Source organism: Protomyctophum parallelum, assembly GCF_964188405.1.
Source record: "Protomyctophum parallelum genome assembly, chromosome: 4".
In the NCBI taxonomy this organism is placed as follows: Eukaryota; Metazoa; Chordata; class Actinopteri; order Myctophiformes; family Myctophidae; genus Protomyctophum; species Protomyctophum parallelum.
In genome coordinates, this window is record NC_139700.1 from 38,598,264 (window position 1) to 38,619,052 (window position 20,789).

The 20,789-nt window shown below is 46.5% G+C and overlaps 1 protein-coding gene across 1 annotated transcript in view; it reads left to right on the forward strand.

The window, feature by feature from the left end:
* Positions 1-12,763, forward strand: part of LOC310857628 (guanine nucleotide-binding protein G(o) subunit alpha) — a 176,450-nt gene extending 163,687 nt beyond the window's left edge. The window contains exons 7-8 of the mRNA XM_083763378.1: positions 1,608-1,761; positions 10,153-12,763. Coding sequence (XP_083619504.1) covers positions 1,608-1,761; positions 10,153-10,340 — 342 coding nt within the window. The 3' untranslated portion in view covers positions 10,341-12,763. The remainder of the gene's footprint in view (positions 1-1,607; positions 1,762-10,152) is intronic.
* The last annotated feature ends 8,026 nt before the right edge of the window (positions 12,764-20,789 follow it).

Below are 20,789 nucleotides of genomic sequence, written 5' to 3' on the forward strand. Positions count from 1 at the left end.
GTGTGTGTAACTGAGTGCTGACTTAGTAATTACCTGTGTCTCCCACTCTGCTGTGACTCATTTTTTCATTTAGTGAATGGTGTATTTACTGTTCATGAAAATTACAATAAAGCACCACATGGACAGCCAATTGTGTGGTTATTGTGTGTGCGTTATACTCTGCCAAAATAACTTCCACCTCTCTCCGCCCTTCATTCACCAATGTTTTCTTTGGAGATGGACAAGGAAGCAGATCATTCACTCTCCATATTCAGACAGCTCTTACCCTCTTCAACTAACATGTTTGTGTTAGTTGGTTAAAAACAATCTGCTTAATCGACCCGCATCTCTAACATCAGCAACTACAGTAAACACATCTCACAGATACAAAAATATTCAAACCAACGAGCATCAATAGCCGCATCGATTTTGTGACGCACATGGAACTGCCTCTCACATGAGCAGACGCCTTAAACAATTCCCAAATACTGTGGTGTCGCCGTTATGCATTATTGTCTCCACCAGGCCGAAGGCATGTGGGGAGAGTATGTTTTGCACTCCGTCCGTCCGTGTGTCCGTCCGTCCGTCCGTCCGTGTGTGTGTCCGTGTGTCCGTCCGTCCGTGTGTCTGTGAGCAGCTAATCTCGGCCACCGTTAACCCGGTCGATGCCAAATTTTGCACACACACTCCCTGGATGCCAACGATGAACCTCTGCCCCAAACTTTCCAGAACGGCCTGTTATAGCGCCACCAGGAGGCCGCTTTGTGCAAATCAAGTTTTTGCACAGTACACCTACAGATTTTGTTCAAACATCACGCAAATTGGTACACAGTCTCTCTAGAGCCATTCAACGAAACGGGTCTTTCAGATTTATCAGACTCCATCCTGATTGGTTAAGATTGGCTTCCAAAGTTCACAGGAGTGCTCAGTTTCAAACAAAATGCTGCAAATCATGAACACATCGCGTGATTTCCGTGAAATTGTGCACCCACATTCCCACCTGGCCGAGGACGAAATGCCACATGAACAATTTCAACTCAGCCTCAAGGTGGCGCTATAACTGGCCGAAAAGTGTTTTTACCTCTAACTGCACGGATCTGTGGATAACTTTGTATGCCAACTCCCTAGAGGCCAAGGAAAAACCTTTGCCTGGAATTTTTCACATCTGCTCTTTATAGCGCCACCAGGAGGCCGACATATGTAAAACACATTTTCTATTATTACTCCTTCAGATTTTATCCAAATTTCACGCAAATCGGTACACATGATCTCCATAGTCATGTGATCAAGACAGGTTTGTTTGATTTCTCATATTCCATCCTGATTGGCCACGATTGGCTCCTACAGTTTTCAGGAGTAGCCCGCTTTGTACAAATCGCCACAACTCCTCAACGCAGCGTCCCATTGCGATGAAACTGTGCACGCATATTCCCACTAGGCTGAGGAAGAAATCCTGGTGGAGACCTGTGCCCAGAAGGGCACTTTTTCTAGTTTCACTTGATTCACATACAGTAAGTCGAGGTTAATCCTCTTGCGTTTCTTCTTTTGCCCTTCCACTCTTCCCTTGTTTCTTCCCACCACCAACCCTTCTCCTCTCCCTCTCTCTTCTCCTCCTCTTCCTCCTCCAGAATCGTATGCACGAGTCCCTGATGCTGTTCGACTCCATCTGCAACAACAAGTTCTTCATTGACACCTCGATCATCCTCTTCCTCAACAAGAAGGACCTGTTCAGTGAGAAGATCAAGAAGTCTGCACTCAGCATCTGCTTCCCTGAGTACACAGGTGAGTTTATCTAAGCTCATCTCGCTCAAGAATCGCCTAAGGGTGGCGCCATTTCCATGGTGCCAACACAGAATAAATCCATATACTCACGAAACAATACTGATTGGGTCGTGCAGCTGTCTGTCACGACTGTGGCTGCAAGCTCCGCCCAGAGCCTATAAAGCAGCACACAGCCGGAAAAGACGTCATTCCTGCCTTTTTCTGCGCTAACACAGATTTTCTAAGACTACCACTTCCATAACTCCGTTGAGACTTTTATTCCCCCTGGACGAGTGCTTCACTTGTACCCTGGAATTCGCGGTGGAAACCCGGTGGTCTTACACTCACGAGAACGAAACGCAGTAAGTTTCAGAAACAATAAAAAAAGGGGCTTTTTTCCTGTCAGTGCTGTGAAGCCTCTCGGACATAGCCCCGTTAGCCTTGGCTAACACTAGCTTAGCTTTAGCCTAGCTGTTGACAAACGCTAGCTTAGCTGTGGCTCAGCCTAACCAGTGTCGGGAGACCTCGCGTTAGCCGCGAAGCCCTGCCTGGACCGTGGAACAAGAGCCAGCCGACGATAGACAAGACACAGCCGCTCGTCGGAAAGAAGTTCAGCCCGGCGACCCGCGGAAGTCAACCTGCACTGCTCTGCTAACGGTGAGTTGATAAACCTCCGCTTTGCAACCCCAGTTAGCTCTGTTTTCTCCCCTGTTTTCTCTACACTATCGTCGGAAACCTTGAGGGACCCTACTAGCTAAAACGCAGTTTTCACAGACTCCCTCGGCCCGCGCTGACCCACGTTCTTTCCCGCCACGTTGTGTCGTAAGACCCCGTCGGCTCGGAAGCCCGTTCCACGGCTATCACAGGCTCCCACACGGCCGCAAGGCCTAGCGCTAGATCGGCGACGCACGTTGCTCCGTGCCGAAAGGCCCTAGCTACTAGCTAGCTACTATCTAGCTGCCCTCTGGCTACTTCTAGCCTCCTCTAGCTGCTATCAGCTACTCCTGTTGCTTCTAGCTACTGTTGACTGCCCCTGGCTCTTGGTGTGTGTTTCTGTAGCTGTTTATAGTGACTTCTAACGTCATCTGGCTACACCTAGCCACTTTGTAGCTGTATTCTAGCGACTTCTAGCTACCTCTAGCGGATCTAGCGGATTCTAGCTACTTTCTCTCCAGACTTCTGGAGGACACTGCGCTTGGCCTACAAAACTCTCTCCGTGTGTCGGAAGACCCTGGTTAGTTTTCTAGCCTTTACTACACCTCAGTGGACAGTTGGAAAACTAAACTAGGCAACATGGCTACTGGCGGTGACGCTACACAACACAACCAGACCCAGGAGGACCCTCAGTGGGTATGTTTCAGTCGCAACTGCAACAGAACCCGGGCAACAGACAACCCGCATAAGCAGCAAGCTGCAACGCTGTTTCGCTTGCTACCGGTGTTTCTAGCTAATCCTCGGCCGCTAGGCGTTGATTTTAGCGCCACCAACAACAAGCAACCACCGTAGCCGGGTTACGACGCTAGCTTGCTATCCAGCCGCAGCTTCGCTAGCCTTCCTAGGTTAGCTAGCTCCCGCTAATGCAGCTATAGCCTTTTAGCTCCGCTAGACACTAGCTAGTTTCCAGCCGTCAGGCGTTAACTACAGCTTCTCTAGCTTCTCTTTGGCACGGTTGTTTTTGCTATCGAAGGCCACAGGCCTGCTCTACGCAACCCGCACTACCCGACGAACCGCCGCATCGCTCTGTGTCGTCAGACCTAAACAGCACCAGCCCGACGGCCGCGCTACGCGAGCCCCAGGCTTTGCGGCCTTCCCGTAGTCCGGCGCCTTTTCTTTCACGCAACTAAACAGCTTCTCTGGCCACCACAGTTTCACAACGTGGTCGTCTCTGTTTAGACAGCTGATTTTCAGTGGAGCACCACGAGTCCTACTCTTCTACTCCACCACCACTTTTCCTTTTTTATAATTTTTATATTATAACTTAAAGGAGAAGTGCTTCTACAATGTCTTGAACTGCTGGTTCCTTCTTTAAGCTACAACTGTGCTTGACCTACAAGACTCTTCCCTGTGTCGGAAGACCCTGGTTAGTTTTCTAGCCTTATTACACCTCAGTGGACAGTTGGAAAACTACACTAGGCAACATGGCTACTGGCGGTGACGCTACACAGCACAACCAGACCCAGGAGGACCTTCAGCAGCGGTGACAACAGCCCTCCCGGGTTCCCGAGGAGGAACGCCACCGGGAATTTCTCATGCAACTGCAGCAACCTGCTGTCCCCTGAGGACAGTCACTCTCGCTGCATGGTTTGCCTGCTCGCCAGCATGCTCGCCAGGCTCTCGAGACCTCTGGTCTCTACCCCTGCTGCTTCTGCTTCGCGGACGGGGAGAAAAGCTGACGCATCTCACGCGTCGAGAGTCACCAAGACAGGTCCCTGGTCGACACCTCCGAGCCCGGCTGTCCCGACCAGCCCCAAACTTCGAGGCCTAGGCCCACCACCTCGTCCTCTCTCTCCAGACCCCTCAACCTTGACGCGTCTCAGAGACACCATGACGAGTCCTTCCTGGGCTCCTCCCCTGCCAGGAAGGCGGCTCGGACCGCCAGCAACAAGCTCCACACGCTCTTCACCACACTGGTAAACAGGCCTGTGGAGCCAGACCCGAGACATCAGCCAGGCCTCACCGGCTGGCTCTGGGTGCTGCTCTCCCTCCAGCGGGATCTCGTCGGCCCACCAACGAGGCTCCCCCGAGCCGGGTGGTTGCGACAACGAGATGTCGGATGCAGTCCTAGGCCTCCACCGACAACTACCGCTGCTACTACTTCACGCAGCGGCCGAAGGCACGAGTCTCACTCGACGTGGTTCCCCAGCGACCCTCGACTACCGACTGCTTCCCTCAACATTACAGGTATGTACATTGTGAAGCTAGGGTTGTTTAGCTATTTAGCTAACTTTTTCGAGGTCGGGAGTAGCAACCTCGTTGGATGGCCGATGCCACCCTAGCATGCTTAGCATTCTAGATAGGCTGCTTTTCAAGGTGGACGACGGACAGCGAGCTCCTCCAAGAGCTCCCTCCGCACGCCAACCCCGACACACCAGCGGTGGTAGGGGTGGCCGCTCTGGCTCCAAGCCCCACCAGGAGAGGGCAGGAGGCCAGCTGGCACCGTCCGGTGCCTCGGCCGGCACCCCCAACCGTGACAGACGCCCGGCTGGGCGTGGCCACGGCCGCCCGCCCCATGGCCCCAGACGAGGCCAGGGCAGAGGCCGTGGGGAGCCACAGAGCAAATGACGCCGTCCCCGTCCCAGGGGAGACGAGACCAGACGTCTCCCCTCCCCCCCTGAGCCTGGATTTGAGTATTCTTCTCACACTCAGACCGCCCAGGAAGAGGCGGGGGCTCACGATGCGGAGCATCACCACGGGTGCGGCCGATCATCGACATGTTGTTGTTTCCAATGTTGTACCTGTTTTATTTCCTGTAATGAAGGCCTTCACGCCATTAAAACAAACAACGACAACAACATCGGGGGGACATGAACCCACTGCCAGGAGTAGCCCCCGGGCTCTCCGACACAGTGGGGCGGGACCTTGGCCTTGTGGCGGGCCTAAACGCCACTGGCAGGACGGGTCATGCCGAAAATTTCTCTGGTCCACCAGGAGGCGCCAGCCCTGCGCGACGACGCGCTCCCCTGGCGATGGAGAACCCCCTTGCGCGTCGCCTGACACAGTGGGAACTGTGCGGAGCGTCTCCTTGGGTTCTCCGCACCATAGCGAGAGGTTACAGGCTCCAGTTCGCTATGAGACCCCCTGCATTCGGAGAAATCCTCTACTCCGATGCACGCGGCGAAGCGGGTCAGGTTCTCCAGCAGGAGATCAACTCTCTGCTGGAGAAGAAGGCTGTCAGAGAGGTACCCCTGAGCCAGAGTCGCAGCGGGTTTTACTCACGCTACTTCCTGGTCAAGAAAAAGGGGGGGGGGGCTGCGTCCAATCATGGACCTACGAGCTCTCAATCGGTACCTCAAGTCCTTCCGCTTCAAGATGCTGACAGCCAAGTCTCTTGTGCGCTCTATACGCATGAACGACTGGTTCACATCTATAGACCTGAAAGACGCCTACTTTCACATCCCTATCTACCCACCTCACAGGAAGTTCCTGAGGTTTGGTTTCAAGGGGAAGGTGTACGAATACACGGTTCTCCCCTTCGGGATGTCCCTGAGCCCCAGGGTGTTCGTCAAATGCACCGAGACGGCTCTGGCCCCTCTGCGGCGACGAGGTCTACGTGTAGCAAGCTACATCGACGACTGGCTTCTGAGCGCAGGCTCGCCACAGGAGGCACTATGGAACACCACTCGGGTGGTGTCCCATATGTCCTCCCTAGGGTTCACCATAAATCACGAGAAGAGTGTTATGGTGCCCGCCCAGTCGATCAACTTCATAGGCATAGCACTGGATTCAGTCTCCTTCACGGCTCGGTTGAGCCCGGAGAGGATCGACGCCTTCCTGAAGTGCGTGGCCCTGTTCCAGAGAGGACACAGACTGCCACTCAGAATCTGCCTACGTATGGCGGGACTGATGGCGTCGGCCATCTCCCTGGTGCGGTTGGGCAGACTCCACATGAGACCCTTTCAGCGCTGGTTGAGGTCTCTACGGGTGCCCACCAGATTCCTCTCGCGGCGAGTGACAATCCCCGGGGAATGCACGCTCGCCCTGAGGTGGTGGTCGGACAGACGGACCCTGACGGAGGGAGTCCCCCTTGGTTTACCGTTGGCCAGGAAGGTCGTCACTACGGACGCGAGCCTGAGTGGGTGGGGGGCCACCCACGAAGGCAGGTCGGCCAGAGGGATATGGGATGGAACCTTGAGGTCCGCCCACATCAATTATCTGGAACTCCTAGCGGTCTTCCTCGCGCTGCAAGCGTTCGAGCCGCTCATACGGGGTTGTCATGTCCTCGTCCGTACCGACAACACGACAACGATGTGCTACATCAACAGGCAGGGTGGACTGAGGTCCTTACGCCTGCACACGTTGGCATACAGGCTTTTGACTTGGTGCGACGGGCGTCTTCTGTCACTGACAGCCCGCCACGTCCCGGGACTACTGAACGCGGGTGCAGACCTGTTGTCCAGAGGTCCCCTCCGTTACGGCAACTGGTCCCTACACCCGGGTGTAGTGGAACAGATCTGGGACAGGTTCGGGACTCCGGTGGCAGACCTGTTCGCTACAGACGAGAACAAGAAGTGTCCACTCTTTTTCTCCCTGAAAGGCTCGCCAACTTTGGGACTGGACGCGATGGCACATCGGTGGCCTCGGGGCCTACTCTATGCCTTCCCTCCACTAGAGCTGATTCCCTTCACCTTAGCCAGGGTGAGGGTTCAGGGCTCGGACGTGCTACTAGTGGCTCCAGCCCGAGGGTCCTGGAGACAGGACATTTTTTCCCCTCCTCTACGACCAGCCTTGGCGGCTCCCTCTGTGGAGGGATCTGCTTACCCAGGCGGGTCGCGAGATATTCCATCCGCGCCCACAGGACTTAGACCTCTGGGTGTGCCTGGTGAGGGGTCGACTCTAATAGCCACAGGCTTGCCCCCTAGGGTCATTGAGACGATCTTGGGGGCCAGGGCCCCTTCGACTAGACAGCGGTACAACACGGCTTGGAACGTGTTTGTGCGCTGGTGTGCGGCGAGGCCGGAACGGGCCGTTCATTTTCAGGCCTCGGTGGTTCTTATCCTAACCTTCTTGCAAGAATTATTGGATAGACACTTGGGGAACTCCTCAGTGAAACTCAACCTGGCGGCCATATCGGCCTACCATGTGGGTATGGACAACAGACCAATAAGTGAGAACTTATTGATTCGACAGTTCATGAGGGGTGTCAAGCGTGCTCGGCCGGTATCTAGATCCTTAGTTCCCTCCTGGGATCTGACCTTGGTACTGCACGCTCTGTCGAGAGCCCCCTTCGAACCGCTGGACACGGTGGGTTTGAAGTTTCTCTCACTTAAGACTGCCCTGCTGGTCGCCTTGACTACAGCGAAGCGATCTAGTGACATGCACGCGCTCTCGGTGAGTCCAAGCTGCATGAGATTTAGTGGGAACGGTACCAGGGTTTCGCTCAGGCCGAACCTGTCGTTCCTGCCCAAGAACTTTCCTTCCGGAGTTACTCCGGTAGACTTGGCAGCTTTCCACCCGCCCCCTTTCGCATCGGCGGAAGACGAGAGGCTGAACAGTCTCTGTCCGGTCAGGGCGCTGAAACTGTATGTAGACAGGACTGCTGCCTTTAGGAAGGGCAATCAGTTGTTTGTCGCATGGGACCCTCAGAGAAGGGGGAATCCCATAACCAAGGTGAGACTTTCACAATGGGTTGTGGAAGCCATACAGTTGACCTATGCCGAGAGTGGTACACAACCCCCGGAGGGTTTGCGGGCTCACTCTACGAGAGGCATGTCTGCATCCTGGGCTCTTGCGAAGGGAGCATCACTTCAGGATGTGTGTACGGCGGCGAGTTGGTCGTCCCCTTCGACTTTCGCCACGTACTATAACTTGGACGTGGCATCTCTTGGAATTGCTCACGCCGTTCTGGGAGCTGCCGCTAGGTGATGGGACAGTTGGGAACAACGGTCACACACGCGCACTTCAGGAGATAGAGCCTAGGGCATATGAGATGGGGAACCATCAGCCCGCGTCTGAGTGCTTAGACAGTTTTCACTGGCTAGCTCCTTAGGTAGGTTCTTGTCTACTGGGCCTGTGGTCCAGATAGCCTCCTTGCCTTTCCTTCTCCCCACGGGCAGGGGACTTAGGCGATTCTTGAGCGAGATGAGCTTAGATAAACTCTGGGTTACTTTAGTAACCTCAGTTTATCAAGCGAATCGAGCGAGAGAATCGCCCTTACTACCCTTCTTGCTTAGAAAGAGCACAGAAAAAGGACTGGTTGATAGGAATGACGTCTTTTCCGGCTGTGTGCTGCTTTATAGGCTCTGGGCGGAGCTTGCAGCCACAGTCGTGACAGACAGCTGCACGACCCAATCAGTATTGTTTCGTGAGTATATGGATTTATTCTGTGTTGGCACCATGGAAATGGCGCCACCCTTAGGCGATTCTCTCGCTCGATTCGCTTGATAAACTGAGGTTACTAAAGTAACCCAGAGTTAGTGCACGTAATCAGTGGTATAGGGATGGGACAATTATCTGTATTATCGCGATAGATTTAAATTGTCCTATACACTATATGAATTTCCTTTTTTTGAACTGCAAATTCAGTACCACTTAATAAACCCCTCTATACTTGATGAAACTGACCTGTGAAGAGCCAATTTGGTACACAATATTTCACTCTACATAAATCAATTTGTGTTAACGCAACGCGTTGTGAGTCCGTAGATCTGCTATTTTTGGCGAACGTTAACCCCAGAATAGGAATTCTGGTCACAAAAGTGGCATTTTAAGTTTTAAAGGACAACTTTTTTTTTTTTTTAATTTTTCATGTTTTAGGTTGTTATTAGAGAAAGTAAAAGATGAGTGTTGTTGTTGTTGTTGTTATTGTTATTATTATTATTATTATTATTTAATTTGCTGCTTTCTTTCATTTTAGTGATTTAGCTATTTTGACAGGGGGTGGGGGCATTCGAACATGGGGCTAAATATGTAATTTACTATATTTACTATAATCCTACTATACCCCAGAAAATTACATCTGGCCACACAAGATCACGGGATCTACTGAATGTGAAGGGAGTACTAGGGGGATGCCATACTGTGTCGTAGGCTTAATAGGTTTGTCACCCCCTTCACATTCAGTAGATGTTCGAATGCCCCCTTGTCAAAAATAGCTAAAATCGCTAAAACGAAAGAAAGCAGCAAATGAAAAAAAAAAAAGAAAAAAACATCTTTTACTTTCTCTAATAACAACCTATAAAACATGAACCTTGGTTGGAAAAAAAACTACATTTTATATTTTTGCCGTGATAACCGTGACATAATTTTCCTATTGTCCCATCTCCCTAATCAGTACTCACATTTGTTAATTGAGTAAAACTATCAATTCCACAATGTAGAAAATAATTACTTGGTTACAATTAAAAGCCTGGTATTCAGAATTTACTAATAGTAAGTACAAATGTATTGGTATCAAAATATACAAAAATATACTACAAAGTAGACCCATTATGCAGAATGTTTTAAAATGTATACAAATCTTTTGAAGATAGCAGATCTACAAGCTCAGAACGGCTAAGAGGCAAAGTTTAAATAAGGCTGTAAGAGTCTATTTGGTTTCATTTCAGTTAAAGCTCTATAAGGGTCCATTTGGTTATCAACTCTTCCATCATTTAGGTGGGCACCACATGGAACAACCCCCACCCTCAAGGTCCCTTGTTTGAGAAATTGAGAAGCACTGCTTTAGTGATATTTTGCGTGTGTCTCGCCATGCAGGCCCCAACACCTACGAGGACGCTGCAGCCTACATCCAAGCACAGTTTGAGAGCAAAAACCGCTCTCCCAATAAGGAGATCTACTGTCACCTGACCTGTGCCACGGATACGGGAAACATCCAGGTGGTGTTTGACGCCGTCACTGACATCATCATCGCCAACAACCTGCGAGGGTGTGGCTTGTACTGAGCATGCCCAGACGAGACGACTGCAGCAGTCTCCTCCTCCTTATACCCTTGTTCTGCCCCCCCTCCCGTCCCCCTCCCCCCTCCTTCAATCCTTACTTCTTTTCCTTATTTCCTTCCATCCTTTCTATGATGACACTCCTCTGGAATTGATCATGATGATGATTATCGTGATTAGAAAGAGTTAAAAATGAGGGGGGGAAAGGATAAGAAAATGCAACTTGGTAAATATTGATAATGAGGATAATTTAAAGCAAGAAAATAGGCATACATATATAAATATATTTAATGTTTTTAGTTCTTGTCTTTTTTTCTCGTTACTTCCTCCCCTCCATGGCCTATTTGGGCTCGCTGCCACCAAGCAAACAAATGGATTTGGTTTAGTGAAAAAAACACAAATCTTGACGCCTTGAAAAACTTCTAGAACAAAGTTGACGAAAGCCTCCTCTCCCATGCCCTCTTATTACTCTTCTCTATTTTTCCGTTTGTTAATTTTTTTTCTCAGTTGCCAAACAAACCTTCACTCGGGTTTGCATCGTTTCTATTTTATTACTATGACTATGATTCATGATTTTGTTGTTGGTTGTTGTTGTTTGCTCATACTGTATATGTTTATATTTATTACATAAGCATCAGTCAATGCTGATCCTTGTTCACATTTTGCCTCACCTGACTTGACACCTTTGTGTGTTTATTCTCTTAAAAGTTTCGCTTATATTGCCGATTCTTACCGATTGCATAAAGAAGGATTTAGCTGACGAATTTCGTGCAACAATGACGATTGCACTATAGCCCCCCAAGGCAGGTCAGCCAAACACCTCATGCATAATCCCTGCGGAAAGCCGGCCACACTGATTTGAACCTTGGTCTAGTCTGATGTGTACATAATAGCTAAGTATAGCTATTTGTGTTGGCTAACTTTTTTTTTTTCTTTTTTTTTTTGTATTGTTTTGCTCCCCGCCGTCGTGCATTGGGGTTCTCATGGACAGCAAGGGGAGACTCCCTGTTCCTAAAGTCATTGGTTAACATAAATGGGCCACCATGGCTCAGCGAGAGCCAATATGGATGTGCTATAGAGTTCCATATGGTTGCCGTCATGCCACACCGAGGCTGTGTAGATAGTGAGTGCATCACGTTATTAGAGCTGTACCTTCTTCACTACGTTCTAATCTCTCTAGATCTAACGTTTCTCCATGTAAAGGGAACTTCACTTTTCCTGTTTTGATTATCATCATGGTTGGTTGGTTAATTTATTAATTTATTTATTGCTTGATTGATCGATTGATCACTTGTCCCACACATAACTCTCTCTCTCTCTCTCTCTCTCTCTCTTTCTCTCTTTCTAATCTCTATGTCTCTCCCTCACACCTTTTAATCCTAGTCATTCCTCTACATGTCTCACCACCCATCTCCGTTTCTCCTTTTTGCATGGTACCCTGACTTCCTGGTTTTTGGGGCCAATAAATGGTCAAATGATTATGGTGCCCTCTCACACCCCCCCCCCCCCCCTGCCTTCCTTCGCCTCCCCATCCCCTCCTCTCCCCTTCCCCCAACCCAATGCCCTGACACTGATAGCATGAGATACTCAAGCCTTTGTATAAAGAGAACAAGTTAATTCAATACAACAAAAGAACTATGCTTCATATAGGTACTACTGTTGAGAAATAGTGAAAAACCGTTTTCATAAAAATGGCAAAAATACAACCAAAAAAATGAGAAAACAAAACAAACGAAAAAAGGAGAGAAAGTAACAGCAAGGAAGATAGACAGCAGCAGTGGACGAAGAGGAGGCGTGGTTTGATTTTGAGGGATGATGCAATGAAAGGTCAAGACATAACGGTCTGAGGGGTCAAAGGTGAGAGGTTAATTAAAGTAATTTGGATGGCTTGTTTGTCAAGGGTAGAAACAAATGTGTACATATTTTGGCTTCTGGAAGTGAAACCAACTGTGGTGAGGAACAAAAAAATCATTGACTAAAAAGCTGATTATTATTACAATAATAATAATGACAACAATACGAACATGTCTACAACAACACTATCGACTACAACGATGACTTATGATGATTCTGTAATAATACTATTAAAGGTACGGTATAGTTCGTGTGCTTTGTAGCTATACAGAATGTTTTTGTTTTTTGTTTTATTTGTTTTTCTCGATCTCCCTTTTTTAAATGAAAAACAAAAAAAAAGAAATACATTTTGCAAAAATGTTCCCGGTTTGCAAACCCAGTCCGGAAAAAAGCGAGATGATTACGAAACGTGATTTCAGAACTGAACCTGTGTTGTATTGCTCTGAGCTGTGCCCACCTACTCTCCTGTTCCGTTTTGCCTGTTTCCCTGCATTAGAAACTGTGTTTTCACTTTAGCCTGAACTCAGAACGTTTAAATATAATATAATGACGATGATATCTATTTTTTATTATTTCAGGAAGAAAAGAAAAAAGAAAAAGAAAAAAATAAACACTTTTTTGGGGGTGGGAGGGCGGGTTAGAGTGCGTTTTCTCGTCGCGTCCACTTTGGGTGGCGTGTGCGTGTGTTGTTTCACACACATCGATGCTGTAAAAAGTCATGCTCATTCATTCATCTTCTCATTGCTTTCTTTCTTTTTTTTTTAAGTTTCACACACACACCTTCCAGGTCTACAATGAAAAGCACAGTTGGCACAACAACAACACACACCAGACACTTTGCACACACACGCTCTCACATAAACCCACAAAAACACGTAGATTTTGGAAAGAAGATACCTTAACCATACATAATGTGCTATTCCTCATCGGTCTATCTATCTCTCTATATCCTTCTCTTTTTTGCCTTGTTTTCTAGTTTATAAAAAAATTGTATACTGACATGATACCGTTTTTTGGTTTTCTGTCTTCATCTCTTTTCTGTTCTTTATCCTGTGAATGCTTTTTTGTGCTGCTTCTCTCTCTCTCTCTGTCTCTCTGTCTCTCTCTCTTTCTGTATCTCTCTTTCTCGCTCTCTTGCTCTCTCTCCTTCCTCCTCTTTAGTGAATGGTTGTTCTTTCATGTGGGATGTCTGTGCTGGAAAAACCAATCGAATGTAGTGTTTACATTAAAAAAGCCACCGTTTTCATGACTACAAAAAAACAAACATCCGGTGTGTGTCGTCTGAGATTATTTTGGTCGTCTCTAGTTTCAGCTGAATGTCCAGTATAAATACTGCAATGTAGCAATGTACAAGTCAAAATGTACTTGAGTAAAAGGATTGATATAAAAATGTACTTAAAGTACAAAAAGTAGAAAGTACTCATAACTAACAAGTTATTGAAATTAGCAGATCTAAAAGCTCACAATGCATTGTGAATTACAATAGTTTTCAAATAAATGTAGACGTAGTGAAGTAAAAGTACAATATTTGGGTCAGAGACGTGTGATTTGGGATCGCACTGGAATGATTGGAACCCCCGCCCCCCGAGGTGTAAACCGCGGCCAGACCGTCTCCAACTGGCTGGCTGTTTCCAGTACAGGCCTAATAGCATCCGTTAAAACATAAATAGATGGATAGAGATGGCCGATGGTGTGTGACCGTATTTATTATTCTTTTTTACGCAAAGTTCAGTTCACGTTCAAGTAGTGGAGTACAAGCAAAAGTATTGGAAATTGGAAATACTAAAATAAAGTAGGCTACAAATACCTCAAAATGTTACTTAAGTACAGTACTTAAGTAAATGTAGTTGGTTACTTTTACACCAGTACTCAGAGGACTGTGGTCCTGGGAAGCCGTTTGTTAGATTTCATGAAGGTCATCATGTGTCCAACGCCCATCTGAAAAACTATTGTGCCAGGGACCCCCATGCTAAGATTTGTGTTCAAAAAGATTTTCCTTGTATGGACTAATCCACAGCCATTACTGAGGTGTACCCATTAAGTGCAGCTTTACACCCCATCACTGATTAGTTACACCTGGCTTACAGGCTTAGAACCATGGAGCAGTTCCCTGTAGGCCAGGTGTAGCTAATCAGTGCTGAGAAGTAAACCTCAGTAATGGCTGCGCCCATGGCACCCTTCTGTGGATTTGTCTATCGGCTCATGTACAGCCTATTAGTGGCTTAAAGTGGTTAACCTAAATTTGATGCTGTATTTATACATTTTGCTGGGGGACTCCCTCCCAACCCCCTCAAGGACCCCTGGGGTCCCCACCACTTTAACAAGCACTTTTATAAACCCAAATGCCTTCTAAATCCTGTCAGTTTTCTGAAAAACCTGTTTCTATATCAGTGGTTCTCAAACTATTTCATGTGAAGGACCCAAAACATTATATGTAATTGGCCGCCGACGCCCATCAGAAAATATGTTGTTCCAGGGAAGCAACGATTTGAGTTAAAAACATTCGCTCTGAAAGAATAATCTGAAAGAATCTTTTAATAGCTAAGTATAATGCTTAAAACACCAAAGGGGGTTCCCGCCCTGAATGGGTTTTAATGGGCACAAGGAGCTCTACTAACAGAACAAAATGCGATGCATTGAGAGCTTGTAGATCAGTTATTTTCGAGGCACGAACCTGCATGCACTCTTTAGCTACTGGAGATATGTTAACTTGTATATATTTCAATGCAAAATTCAGATTTCAAGTTGAGAGTTCGGTAAAAGGCCAATTCTCCTGAATGCTGCCCTCGGGTATGGCACGGAAAGGGGGGCATTTACATTTCTTTCAGCATAGTAAATGCCGTATTCATGGTCTGGACTCTGGAGAGGGCCGTTTTTATACAGCCTGGTAAAAGGGCAGCTATAAAGGCTCATGCCCTTTTGATGAGTGCACGCACAAGCCTGGAAGAGACGCTGGGCCGGGCGGGGAGGGTGAGCTTTGACTGGGAGCTGTATCAGGGACGGCCTGGCAGGGTGTCAAGTGTTTTTATTTAAGTAAAAAGTATCAATACTGCAATATAGAAATACTATAGTATAGTTTACTAAGTAAAAGTCCAGAATTCAAAATGTACTTGAGTAAAAGTACAAAAGTATTGGTATCAAAATGTAGCAACTGGAGCAACGGAAGCTCTATCATGAGTATGCGATAAAGCAGAAGAGGCTCCCCACTTCCGTTTCGTCTTTACAGTTGCGCAAATTTATCCTAATATGAATAGAAATCATCTAATAAGCATATATACAATTTACAATTTAGGTATTTAGCAGACGCTCTTAATCCAGAGCAATTTACAGTAAGCGAGAACAAAAACATGGTAATACATCAAATACATCAAAAATATCATCATGAATCATACATAAACTAAGAGCCTAACAGTGGAATAGCTATGAAACTATACGTATACACTATAGAGTGCTATGTCTACATAAAATGCTATGTAAGTTATTTCAGTTTAGCCTTTGCATAATTATGCCTGTAAGGTCGCTGAGGCTAGGGCAAGTGCTAGGGCAAATGGAGTCTGAAAAGGTGGGTTTTCAGATGACGGCGGAAGATTGGGAGTGAGTCTGCAGTTCTAATTGTGATGGGAAGTGCATTCCATAGTTTTGGAGCAAGAAGGGAGAAGAGTTTGTGCAGTTGATGGAACTTTTACTCGGGAGTCATTATGAACGATATTACGCTATATACAAGGAAATACTAAGAAAGAAGTAGTTAGAGAGGAGAGATGTGGTGGAACAATGAAATACGGTAGCCTACTGTATATAAGACTGGAGAGAGAAATAGAACAGATCAGAGAGAGAGAGAGGAGAGAAAATGACAGGTTGAATCCTGATTAGCAGATTGATTGATTGAGAGACCATTCCTACTATTCGGTGCCATTTCAGCCAATTAACTTTTTCAAAACTGGAGAGAGAAATAGAACAGATCAGAGAGAGAGAGGAGAGAAAATGACAGGTTGAATCCTGATTAGCAGATTGATTGATTGAGAGACCATTCCTACTATTCTTTTTTTTTTTTAATTTCAGCCAATTCACTTTTTCGAAACATTTTTTTTTCTGAAAGAAGACATGTTCAGCTTTCAGAAAAACATATTTGTCGAGATTAATGCATTATTCCAAGATTTCCATGTAAATATCCATTGACACTGTAACAGGGGGGACATTGTATGCTAAAGATGGCCATTACTCCTCATGTAATGAAGAATATGTTATCACATTGTGAACACAGAGTAAGATTTTAACATATTTATCAACCTTATTTTCAGAATTATGAAAATGTATCAATTTTCTCTATACTATGACCACCTTCAATGATTCTGATGGAAGTGCCATTAAAGCCTACATTTACTATACCTGGCTGCCATGCTGACTGCATTGGTGCCTGTGTGTTGAAATAGGCCAGTTGTGTATCTAATTTCAGGCATTCATTTAGGTGTGTCATGTGTGACAGAAACGTTCAGCTCATGTAGTAGCCTAGTAGGATAGTAGTAGTAGAAGCTGAGAAGAGGGCAAGACTGTAGGCCTACCTACAGTGGGCCTGCATGGCTGGCTATATGTAAAACACAGTATCAAAGGAGTGAGATTGTGACTGTAACTGTGTAACATATCTAGAATCTTCTAGATGCTTAAAATCCTCGCCGGTATTGGTAGGGTGTACTTTAGCTTATATATGGTATGGTGCCAAACAGACGTCGTTTTGGCATCAATCCAGACCTTTCACTGACTACAATTCAATTCAAAGGGCTTAATTATTGGCATGAGAAAACATATGTTTACATTGCCAAAGCAAAAGGCACAACTATACACTAGCCTACTCTGCAATCTGCATCCAGCTCTCTCATAAGTGAAACAACTCCACCATCTAGTGGTAAGGTAAGGGAAGTGCACAACCCTGTTCTAATGTAGCCTAAAAGATTCACTCACTGCATGGATAACATGATTTTGTTAGTGCACGCACGCACGCACACACGCACACGCACGCACACACACACACACACACACACACACACACACACACACACACACACACACACACACACACACACACACACACACACACACACACACACACACACACACACACACACACACACACACACACACACGATAGTATACAATGTTCATATATTGTTAATACTACAGGCCTAAGTAAGTTACTTACTGCCAAAATAATATTGGAGGGATGAAAAACAATCTTGTGGCTCCGTCGAGGTGAGCAGTGCATTTGTTTGTGATGCAGAAGGTAAGGTAAATGCTAGCTCTGACCCATAGCTCTAATGCCTTCATTAATGCAAGGCGCAGCAAGTCAAGAGCAGTAAGGCTATGGAACAGAGCTATGGTAACCAAACCCCTTTGATCAATTGCTTTCCTCCTAAGTGAGGCAACAATGATGAGGTGAAGGTTGCTCTCTCTTTCAGTGTGACAATTGGTGCTACATGAGGTGAAAGTTAACTGTCTATGATAGAGACAGTATAGAGTAGACACACTATCAGGGTCAGGGTGACCTGCACTGTCTTGGCGTGACAATATCCATGCAACAGGATGTTGCCTGTGGACACACATTAGACTATAGACACATCCTCAGTGGGAATTACACTTGAAAGAATTGCACTATAGCTAATTAGTCACATTCATCAATATCGATGCCTTAATTATCCATAAAGAGAAATCCCTTCATATAGTGTGCAAAGTGAAAATGTTGCCTTATTGCATTTCATTTCAAATAGGTTGATATTAGGCTATCAGTATGAAGCCCCGAGAAGCTAGGGCGAGGTCGCACTGAGGGCTTTGCCATTTTTTACAATTTAGCTGAGCTCACAATGTGTCGGTGTAGATTGGCTAGTTGAACAATTTTAAAATAGTAAAACAAATTTAAGGGATAAGGGGTAAGGGGCCGGGTGGCGCAAGATAGGGCCTATATAGTGTCTATTTTCACGATGATGTACAATGATAAAAGCTCCCCTCACTTCACACTGGTGTGGTAATTAGTAATTTGTAAGGCCAGGCGAGGCCTTGGGCCAGCCCAGTTAGGGCCCAGGTAGGGCCGGGCCTTAATTTTCGGACCTGTTGAGAAAAGGGAGACATTGAAGAGGAAGGACGGGTGGGCGCCATACCCTTCTGTGTAGCCATACAGTTGTGTAGCCACACCCAATTGGACCGATCTGCATCAAACTTTCCACGCACACTCAGCTTCACCTCTGCATTGAACACCCCATGCTGTCTTGCTAAACAAGCTGAAATTATGAAATCACTCAAGAAATGTAAAATGTCGACATAACGACAGACGGACAGACAGACATACACAGTAGCCTATATTATTACATTAAGACCTAAGGTCGATTTTACACCAGTAGGCTACTTCTCACACTTTCAACACCTAAATGATATTTATAGGCTAGCACTACAGTTCCTGTCTGTCTGTTGCTAGGATACCGGCCAGCCCAGAATTCACATGCAACAAGTGTCTGTTTCATTTACAAAATGAGGATGTTCTATAAACACAAACACACACACGCACACACGTGCACAAACACACACACACACACACACACACACACACACACACGCTCGCACACGCACGCACGCACGCACGCACACGCTATACACACTAGGGGGGGCACGCCCAACGCATTTGCACAGCTTTTTGAAAATCTTATACAACATGCCAAAATTCACCAAAGTTCGCCCTCAGCTAACATATTTTTAGACATAGGTTAACAATTAAAACCCCATTTCAGTACAAATCCCCTCCTACCCTCCTCAAGCATTCTCTCTCTTTCAACGGGGGCACTGGGGGGTGGTCGCCCAGCAGGCTAGGACAGACAATTACAGGCCAGACCACACTGTATGGTAATTGAAGTTTGAACTCTTGTTATTTTTTGTTTTGTTGTGTATACTTACCAGTACTACTGTATTTGCAACATGCGCTTGAGCAACTTTTGTGTATTTGTGTTGTCTTGTGAAAAAAAAGAGAAAAAAAAGAACAGGTACAGAAATAGAGCTAAAGTGCTGACATTGCACTTAGTCTTCAGTTGCTGTGGCAACTGGCAGGCGTTTTAGCTCCATCCCCATGCATGGTAACAGGTGAAAATGGCCGTTTTTACAGTGATATGCTCACATGGGACATACAGAGGCCATACATACAGAGCCCAACCCCTTGCATCCAGCAGCCCAACCCAGTAGTCACTTTGAGTGGCAGTTGGGGCCAACGCACGCTCCCCAGTCCCCACAACATGATTTTTATTTCGCTTTCATGATTCACTATTTCTGGGCCGCAACTCGGGTTGCAACTCCGACAGGGAGTGACACGCAGCAAAGGTTGCCGGGATCGGGATTTGAATCCGCGACATGCCTTAATTAAAGCAAACATTTTAAACTCAAGTCAAATTAGCTTCTGGGGGTCCTTGGAATATTTTATTCCTGCGGCCAGTTTTTCAAAAAAATGTTGCAGAATCGAATCGGCCTCAGATCTTAAGGGTTAAGAGATATTCAGTTCCTTTTTTTAATTATTATTTTGCCATGAATTAGCCTAATGAACGGATTTCAGTTTTAAAACATACCATTCAAATTCAATTTAAATGTTTAACTAGAAAAAGTGCCCTTCTGGGCACAGGTCTCCACCAGGATTTCTTCCTCAACCTAGTGTGAATATGCGTGCCCAGTTTCATCGCAATGGGGCGCTGCGTTGAGGAGTTGTGGCGATTTGTACAAAGCGGGCTACTCCTGAAAACTGTAGGAGCCAATCGTGGAAAATCAGGATGGAATATGATAAATCAAACAAACCTGTCTTGATCACATGACTATGGAGATCATGTGTAGCGATTTGCGTGAAATTTGGATAAAATCTGAAGGAGTAATAATAGAAAATGTGTTTTACATATGTCGGCCTCCTGGTGGCGCTATAAAGAGCAGATGTGAAAAGTTCCAGGCAAAGGTTTTTCCTTGGCCTCTAGGGAGTTGGCATACAAAGTTATCCACAGATCCGTGCAGTTAGAGGTAAAAACACTTTTTGGCCAGTTATAGCGCCACCTTGAGGCTGAGTTGAAATTGTTCATGTGGCATTTCGTCCTCGGCCTAGTGGGAATGTGGGTGCACAATTTCACGGAAATGACGCGATGTGTTCATGATTTGCAGCATTTTGTTTGAAACTGAGCACTCCTGTGAACTTTGGAAGCCAATCTTAACCAATCAGGATGGAGTCTGATAAATCTGAAAGACCCGTTTCGTTGAATGGCTCTAGAGAGACTGTGTACCAATTTGCGTGATGTTTGGACAAAATCTGTAGGTGTACTGTGCAAAAACTTGTTTTGCACAAAGCGGCCTCCTGGTGGCGCTATAACAGGCTGTTCTGGAAAGTTTGGGGCAGAGGTTCATCGTTGGCATCCAGGGAGTGTGTGTGCAAAATATGGCATCGACTGGGTTAACGGTGGCCGAGATTAGCTGTTCACGGACACACGGACACACACACACACACGGACGGACGGACACGCGGACGGACGGAGTGCAAAACATACTCTCCCCACATGCCTTCGGCCTGGTGGAGACAACTACAGTGTACCAATGCCTGAA